The sequence below is a fragment of the Lactuca saligna genome, chromosome 2 (assembly GCF_052625555.1).
Source record: "Lactuca saligna cultivar CGN05327 chromosome 2, ASM5262555v1, whole genome shotgun sequence".
NCBI classification, from domain to species: domain Eukaryota; kingdom Viridiplantae; phylum Streptophyta; class Magnoliopsida; order Asterales; family Asteraceae; genus Lactuca; species Lactuca saligna.
Window position 1 is genome coordinate 139,953,409 of NC_136418.1, and position 8,932 is coordinate 139,962,340.

Sequence of the window (8,932 nt, forward strand, 5' to 3'; positions counted from 1 at the left end):
ATCCACCTCTTCTACTGTAGAGATGGTCCGCAGACTTTATTAATTTTTACTTCAGAAAATCAAACTGCATTACTTACCTAAGTAATGCTTCACGTGAAATTTTAATTAAAAATTGATAAAATTTGAACTTTTTAGTACAATTTCTTTATCATATTACACTTCTGCCTTTTTTTTTTTTTTTTTTTTTTGTCTAATTTGTCTTTATGTGGCAATTTCTTTTTTGATTCCTTATGCTTTTCCAAGTGCTCTCAACATGTCTTAAAAGAATCGGATCAACTAGGAATCAAAATATACTTTAGAAAATACATCATCTCCACATCGTCCAAAGATCAAATGTTCAAGTTCTGATTTAACCTCAAACATATATATGACTTATCTTGTACCTAAATTAAAATTTTAAAACACACATTCTCTAAAGCATTAGCCTCTTTACATTGTTCACCACCTCAGGACTATTTGCATGGTTATAAACCGACTCAAATGCATGTGTCCACACATTAGCAAAACCCGTAACAGCTTGAAAAACATGTGGTAATCCAATTTGCAAGTTACCCAAAGTCATCGCTCTTGTCACACCAATTAATTTCTCAAATTTGCCCCTCTCTTCTTCCGTTTTTGCCCTCAACATCTCCACCTTGACCCGTTTATCCCCAACCGGGTCCTTCCCGTTAGAGGACCCAGAAAACGGGCCAAACTTCCGTTCAAGAGCCCGAAGCTCTCCCATTTTTTTCTCGAGCTCCTTAAATGACGATTCTGACCTTTTCTTTTGCTTCTGCTCTTCCGCCTGTTGAACTACTATGGCATGTATGGCAGTTAGCAATGCTTTGATGCCCTCAGAGGCGACTTTGTCAGGGGCATTATCGACCACGAGATGCCATTCTTCACAAAGGGTGTAGATAGCGGAATCTTGTTTAGTTTGGGTCAACGGGGTTTTGCCAAATTGAAAGAGGCTGAGTCTAAGCCAACCGGTCAAAGAATGGACGTAATCTCGTTGACTTTTTATGAGGTTGCAGAAGGATATGTGCCATTGTTGAACCTCGAGCTCCAGCTGGAGGACAGCCTGGCGATGGATCTCGGAGGTGGGGTCCGTTGATGGGATGATGTGGAGGTACTTGAGTTGTTGGACTATGTGCATTTGAACTTGGTGGCTTTCGTATAAACTTCTCCACATGCCCATTAATCTGCATGAACATAAAATGTGTGGTTTCGGTTATTGGGGCGTTTCGGTCTTTTTGCACGTCTATAAAATGTGCTATCAAGCATTCAAAAGATACTAACCCTTTAACAAGCTCGACAAGTTGTGGATAAAGCTCTTCTTCCCGGAGTTTGACTATTTCATCAGAGGTTGACTCAATCGATTGAGAAGAAACCATCATTCTTGACTCCAATTTTTCCACCTCTTTCTTGGCTTTTTCTGTCTTCATATAATCGGCTCTCTTAATCTCCATTTTTCTTAATTGTTCTGCCCTCTTTGAATGCTCCATCTTTAAACTTTCTACACTCTAATTATTACCACAAACAAAAATCACATAATTTAGTCTACCTTGTTCTCGTTGTAAGGGAGAAAATGGTACATTCACACATTTACCTTAACCTCTTGGCATAGCTTCTTCTCCCATGCATATAGTCTCTCCACCGTAGAACAATGGCTTCCGGAAATAAGAGCACTAACTCCTGCCATGTCATCACAACCGAACTTTCCAAACATGTTTAACTTCTGGGATGAGCTCCATGAGCTGAATAATGGGCTCAAGTTCTTTCCATACCCATGGACTTTACCTATAAAAGAATAGAAACATGAGAAAAAAATGAAAACTTTAAGTGTATTTAATTGGTGAAGTTCTACACCAAAGTCGCTCCTTTTATAGGTGTCTTGGACTCCTTTTATAGGCATTAAGCTGCGCACTCAACCTTTTTTGTTTTGCCATCAATGTAAGACAACTATATTTCTATTATTTTAGCCAAACAATCTCAAATATAACATAAATTGATCTATTATCAAATAAAACATGAGTGTGAGAATGATCTATCATCATTTACCTCGGTTTATTTTCATTAAATTTATTTGTACAATAATTGCAAGTATCACAAAATAATTACAATTTACACCTTCCAATCCAGATGTGAACTTTAATAATAGTGTTAAACATGTTACAGTTTCAAGCAGACAAAAGAACACACGTGTGCACATGTTGAATACTCATCACATCAGTATCTGGGACACATGCTTCGAGATTTGTTAAATTAAATCTAGAATTAATTATTTTAATTCAAATTACCTGATGATCCTTGGCCGGGAAAGGTACATGCCGGAACTTCTAACAATGCCGACAGTTTTCCGCCGGAATCTGCAGCCTGGAGGAAGTATTCATCAAGTTCTTTGATAATCCCCATCAGGTCTTTGATTTTCGTTGACACTACTACTGCCATCTCGCTTGTGGTGGCGGTGGAAGCAGAGATCTTGGAGAACCCGCTGACGGCGGAAGGCGGCGCGGCAACGCTCGCCGCGCCAACGGTGGTGGTCACCGCTGTTTCCGAGGCAATGGTTGTGGATGTTTCTTCCCATTCTTCGTCGTCTACAGTTCCTGACCTAGTGGACGACGGCATGAACGGGTCCCAGAAATCCCATGTGGAGGAAGGCGGTGGTGGTGGGGGAGGAAGTGGAGTGGAAGCGGTGTTGGTGGTGGATGTTGTCCATGTTTCGGAGGTTGGACTCATGGGAGGAGGAGGAGGCGGCGGTTGTGGTGTAGGTGTTTGTGGAGGAGGAGGTGAAGGTAGGGTAGGTGGCAAATGGTGGTCTTGAGGGTGGTGGAGGGCGGTTTCGGCGGTGGCGAACTGTAGGAGGGCGGAGCCGGTGCTTCTTAAAGACCTTAAATACATGCTATGTGAAGCAGAAAAAGCATGTCTTGCTTTTACAAACTGTTTCATATATCTTTTTCTTGCTTTGCACCTTGAAACCATTTCCTCTTTCTCTAATCTTGAATAACAACACCCCATTTCAACTCTCTCTCAACTTTCTCTCGTTAAAATTCTTCGAGATTTCAATTAAATCCCATCTGGGTTTTTCTTGATTCTTCAAGAACATAAAAATAACCCAAAATCTTGATCATTTTTCCATGAAATCGCATCTGGGTGCATACTTTCTCTCTCTAGATATTGAGGTGGCAAAAGACAAGTTTTGCAAAAGTACACTCTTCTTGTATATATCCACCACTTTCTCTCTCAAAGATGTTTGACTGTGAGTAGTGTAGTGGGGGAGAAGAGGACAAGTCTTGAGAAGTACAGCAGAGAGGGCACAAAGAGAGTTGGGCAGAGTGCAAAGGAGGAGTGTTATATTTTTGTAAATAAATTTTAGTGACCATAATACCCATATAAGAGGTGAAATATTACTATGTACCTCTGGTAATTGCACATAACGTTTGATCTTCCTAATTTACTTTTCGACATTTTATTTTGAGTAACTTACATTTTGGTCCCTTTGATTTGTTGTAATTTACATTTTTAGAATTTAGATATGAATGATCTTGTGGTTTTCAAACCTTGCAACAAAGGTCCCTAGGGCAGTTACCATCTACAATGCTAAGTTAAATGCGGGTAAAAGATTTTTTGAGTAAAAGGGAAAATGACTCTTGAGGGTAACTGACTGTTACATTTGTTTTCATTTGGTCTCTTTCATTTTTGTTTGTATTCAATATACCATTGAACTTGTTGTTTGTGTTTATCATAACCCTTTTAACATGTGATAGTCGGTCAAAGGGTTATGATGAACACAAACAACAAGTTCGATGAAAAGTTGACAACTTCTTATGCCTTTAAAAAAAAGATAGATGGATTTTCATCCTTTAAGAAAAACAACACACAAAACTAACATGAACAAAATCTCGGAAGAAAGCTTCAGTTCTAGGTCACCAGCATCCATATAACATAATATCAACACGAAGCCTAAATTAAAGTTCATTATTATTATTGGTATACATCTAAGCTGGTGTCAGATGCAATATTTAATAACATAAACTTTTTTGTAAACAAAAGGATAAAATCGTAACAAAAATGATTTGGATTATGACCAGTCTTGGGGTAAAAAAATCAATTTTATAGAACCATTATGGTTTGGATGAAAAGCAGATTAGGAAAACCATATTGACATTAAACATGGCTAATATTTAATGATATAAAGTTTTCTGTAAAAAAGGACCAAAAATTAACGAATTCAAATATTTAAACTGGCAGTGAAAATGTATTTCTTCGAGGCATTTAATAGAACATCATATATGCATTCCAAATCATCAATGTTTCGAACATTAGAATAACATGAGAATTCAATCAAAGTAGGGAAAAGATAAGAGTAATACATAAAATGTGCACATAAACAATAATCAGATGCTTTGCAAAAAGAAGTTCATCATTAAATCAAAAAGATTAGCTACATGATGCAGATAGTGGCGTATTGGACTGTGATGATGCAAAGTAAATGTTTCAAGACTCTTTGATATCAATTCGAATATCGGAATTAATAATAACATAAGAACGACATATCTTTATACACAACTAGTTTATATGTAACACCCAAAGTTTTAAAAGCCAAGAAAGGAATGAAATCCAAAATTTTAAGGGTCGACTCGGCGAGTCCAAGGAGTGACTCGTCGAGTCTGAGCGGGATCTGTAACGCCAGCAGATCCGGGCTAGTCAATTTAGAGGCAATAGGGGTCGAAAACGACTTTTCTACAAAAAGATTATTTAGAATAAATAATCTTAACCAAGTTGTAGAATATGTCACAAGGTTTCCGTACATATAAAGAACGCTGAAATCCGAGTTATAACGAAGAAGTTATGACCCGTCGAAGTTTCGCGTCGGAACCGACACGGCGCCGGGAAGCGTAAAATAGTAAATTTATGATAGAGAGAGATTTAGCCTTAGCGCTCTAAACGAAAGTCATAGAATATGTTAAAATAAGAACATTGATAAAAAGAACGTCCAAATCTGACTTCGTATGAAGAAGTTATGATTTTTCGAAGTTTCGGATTAGCTGTGTACAACCCGAAATTCGAATTTTAGATCGATTGATTTTTAGCCGACACAACCTAAACAAGAATCGAAGATATCGTTATTAGTAGCGTAACGATAAAAATACAGACGAAAATGGACATCGGATAAAGAAGTTATAAGATTGTAACGGACCAATCCTGTCCCGGCCTGTTAAAAATATAACTTTAAAAATAAAGTCAAAATTAGCCAACGGAGTCTAAACGAAAGTTGTAGAGTACGTCTCCACCTACGCGTGGATATAAATAACGTCAAAAACGGAGTTCGTATGAACGAGTTACAAATTATAATAGCATATTTACGTATTAAAATAAAATATAAATCATGTATACGTACATATATATACATATGTATATATCATTAGAAAGGTATCGACGATGCAGTCATTATAAGACTAATGTTGAGTTCTTTCGACATTAGTTTAGTACAAATATCATTAAATCCATTTAAAATAGTATTATAGAGGGATGTTTAGTTGTTTATATAACTAAAAGGTCATTAAGTAATTATGGAGGGTAGTTTTTGAAAATTCAATTAGTATAAATAAGAGCCTTGGGCTCTCATATTTCTTGCACCATTCTCTTGATTCAAGAGTCTTTCTCTCCTTATCCCCCGAGCATTTCGGTCCCTCGTGATTCGACTTCTCTTTCTGTAGTTTTAGTATAGTAAGGTGAGCGCTGAAGCGCTGCACGAATCTTTCTTAGAAAGATTCAGCGATGAAGTTTTGCCCCTGCAGAGCCCGACTCCTAGCTAAAATCCCCTTGAAAGTAAGTTATGCTTACCCTATTTTAAATATAGTTTATATTTAAAATTAGTATTGTTATTATAAATTTATAATAAATATTTGAGCTATTATTATGACTTATATAAGTGTCGTTATAATATCTTTTAACTACTCGCGGTACGGGGAATCTGGTTTAAAGGGCCGCATAGGGTTGTTGGATTTCAGAAGTGCTATACGCCAAAATGGTCCCGCCCTCCGGTGTTTTATGTCTGGCCCCTGTCTGTACATAGTAGTTGTGAAACGACCCAAAAACACGACCCAAAAATTTTCGTTTTTCCGTATAATCAAAACCATAATATAAGTATCATAACATAAACACACGCGATGTATCCCCAAAACATAATAAAATATTGTGCGGAAAACTGTATCATACTACATCAATCCAAAACATCAAGAGACATCCCCAGGATAAAAGCTATGCTGCGGTGTGTGCGATACTGTCACCCCGAGCTCTTCCCTTTGCTTGCGGAAGTACCTGAAACCAAAACTGAAACTGTAAGCACGAAGCTTAGTGAGCTCCCCCAAACTACCACATACCATACAATAACACATAAACACATATTGGGCCTTGCCCACTGCATCGGGCCGAAGTCCGGAACTGCATCGGACCGAAGTCCGGAACTATCTGGGACCTTGTCCCCTGCATCGGATCGAAGTCCGGAACTAACTGCATCGGACCGAAGTCCGGAACTGACTGGGACCTTGTCCCCTGCATCGGACCGAAGTCCGGAACTAACTGCATCGGACCGAAGTCCGGAACTGACTGACTGAACATGGCATAGCATAACACATCAACTAGCGTAACACATATACGACATGCTACATCGAGCCGTGGCCCGGAACACATAATACTTAACACATAAAACATAGCACACAAATCCTGTTCGAACCACGAAGTCATCGAACATACTAACTACTGCATCGGACCTAAATCCGGAAACTACTGCTAACTGAACGGGCCGACATTGTGGCCTTAGACCCGTTCCTACTGGAAGGAGACTCACCTCGTAAGCTGGCTGCTGAGTGTGTGGCTCGGAAAGCTAACGGCGGCTGCTCCTGAATCTCCTCGGCTACAAGTCCATAAACACACTCAATCAAATACTAAACACTACGCTTGGGGTAAAATGACTCTTTTACCCTTGGTCAAAGTCAACTCTCCTTTGGGCTGACTCGCCGAGTTGGGCCACCCAACTCGCCGAGTCCTACTCTCACTTTTCCCTTTTACTCACTGCTACTCGTCGAGTCTGGCATTGACTCGACGAGTACCCTCTTGATCCAAGAACTCAGACAATCTTCATCCGACTCGCCGAGTCGTATGAACAGACTCGACGAGTTGTTCTTGATCCCAAGAAGATTGCCTTGGACTCGCCGAGTTGATGAACAACTTGCCGAGTCCCTCCATCATTGAGTTCACCCTCAACTCGCTGAGTCCACTCTCTAACTCACCTCGTCCACTCAACACTGACAAAACTGAAGAACTCGGGACTCGCGACCCAACTCGTCGAGTCGTTCTTCCGACTCGCCGAGTTGCCGCCATGCAACTGATTTTTACTCGATTTTGTTTGAATCCAATGCATACAATTGATAGATCTGAGTCCAACAAGCTGATTTACCACGTAAAGTTTCCAACTTTACGTGCACAACCTCATGAATAAGGGAAATAAGGCTAAAAGATGCATAAAATGGGTAGATCTATGGTTATCATGCAATATAACTCCAAAAAGACAGTAGATCTGGGCTCTACAACACCCCAACATTCAGATCCATAGATATATCGACTTAATAAGACGTTCATGCAAGTGTAAGGCTTGGAACAAGCATCAACTAGCTCTTAGGAGAGCTCTAATGGAAGTTTAAAGCATATAACAAGATGGAACTCCGAAAATACCTCAATTAACTCTGATTTGGCCTTGGATCTTTACACTACAACACTTCTCCTTGCTTCTTCCTTCTTCTCCTTCTTCACACCTTCACAAAATGGCACCAAAACACATATAAGTTCTTCAAGGGAGGTTTAAGTCTCTATCACTGCGTTCTCAGGGTGAGGGAGGCGAGAATGGGGGCTATAAGGTGGTATAAATAGTGGGCAACCCGGGGAATTTAGGGTTTCACCCAGACAGATGGACTCGCCGAGTCAGGGATATGGACTCGCCGAGTCCCCGGCTCCCGCGTGCCCTCAGGCGCGACCCTACTCGGCGAGTCAGGCTAGAACTCGCCGAGTCCCTCTTGAAAACTCACTACTAATAAATCAACATACCGGGAACGGGTCGTTACAATTCTCCCCCACTTGTCTCAGACTTCGTCCTCGAAGTCTGCTACGGCTGGATCTGCAAATAACTCCGGGTAGTGCGCTCTCATCTCCTCCTCAGCCTCCCACGTCCATTCAGACCCCTTCCAGTGCTGCCACTGCACCTTTACTAGCTGAATTACCTTGTTCCTCAAGGTCTTGGTCTTCCATTCCAGAATCGCGACCGGCTTCTCGATATAATTTAGGCCGCTATCAACCTGAATGTCCTCTAAGGGAACGACTGCTGTCTCATCCACCAAACACTTCCTCAACTGCGACACGTGGAAGGTGTTGTGTATCTGACTAAGCTCCTCGGGGGGATCTAACCGATAAGCAACCCGACCCACCCGGGCCAAAACCCTGAAAGGACCAATGAATCTGGGGCCCAATTTGCCCCTCTTCCGGAACCTAATGACACCTTTCCAAGGTGAGACTTTCAGAAGAACCATATCTCCCACCTGGAACTCTAAGTCTGAACGCCTCCTGTCGACGTAGCTCTTCTGCCGACTCTGCGCAGTCTGCAGCCTACTACGGACCTGCTGGATCAACTCAGTCGTCTTGAGCACCACTTCGGTGCTCCCGATGACTCGCTGACCGACCTCGCCCCAACAAATCGGGGTCCTGCACTTCCTGCCATATAACATCTCAAAAGGAGGTCGATCAATGCTCGCATGATAACTGTTGTTATACGAGAATTCCGCTAACGGAAGATACGTATCCCAACTGCCCCCAAAATCTAAAACACATGCCCTAAGCATGTCCTCGAGAGTCTGAATCGTCCTCTCGCTCTGCCCGTCAGTCTGGGGATGAAAAGCGG

At 41.0% G+C, this 8,932-nt stretch overlaps 1 protein-coding gene across 1 annotated transcript; it reads right to left on the reverse strand.

The window, feature by feature from the left end:
- Positions 1 to 291: 291 nt before the first annotated feature.
- Positions 292 to 3,289, reverse strand: LOC145031822 (protein ALTERED PHOSPHATE STARVATION RESPONSE 1-like). Its single transcript, XM_078980451.1, has 4 exons — positions 2,280 to 3,289; positions 1,589 to 1,779; positions 1,279 to 1,502; positions 292 to 1,181 (listed from the first exon to the last, which is right to left on the reverse strand). The coding sequence occupies exons 1-4, from the start codon at positions 2,995 to 2,997 to the stop codon at positions 413 to 415; spliced, it is 1,902 nt and encodes a 633-aa protein (XP_078836577.1). The 5' UTR covers positions 2,998 to 3,289; the 3' UTR covers positions 292 to 412.
- Between the last annotated feature and the right edge of the window lie 5,643 nt (positions 3,290 to 8,932).

What these genes read in the sequence shown, in the direction of transcription:
- LOC145031822 (XM_078980451.1), bottom strand. Translation starts at nt 2,997, where the DNA reads ATGGGGTGTTGTTATTCAAGATTAGAGAAAGAGGAAATGGTTTCAAGG. An exon ending in TCCCGGCCAAGGATCATCAG is followed by an intron (nt 1,780 to 2,279) that starts GTAATTTGAATT and finishes ATTCTTTTATAG; the next exon opens with GTAAAGTCCATGGGTATGGA. An exon ending in CTTGTCGAGCTTGTTAAAGG is followed by an intron (nt 1,182 to 1,278) that starts GTTAGTATCTTT and finishes ATGTTCATGCAG; the next exon opens with ATTAATGGGCATGTGGAGAA.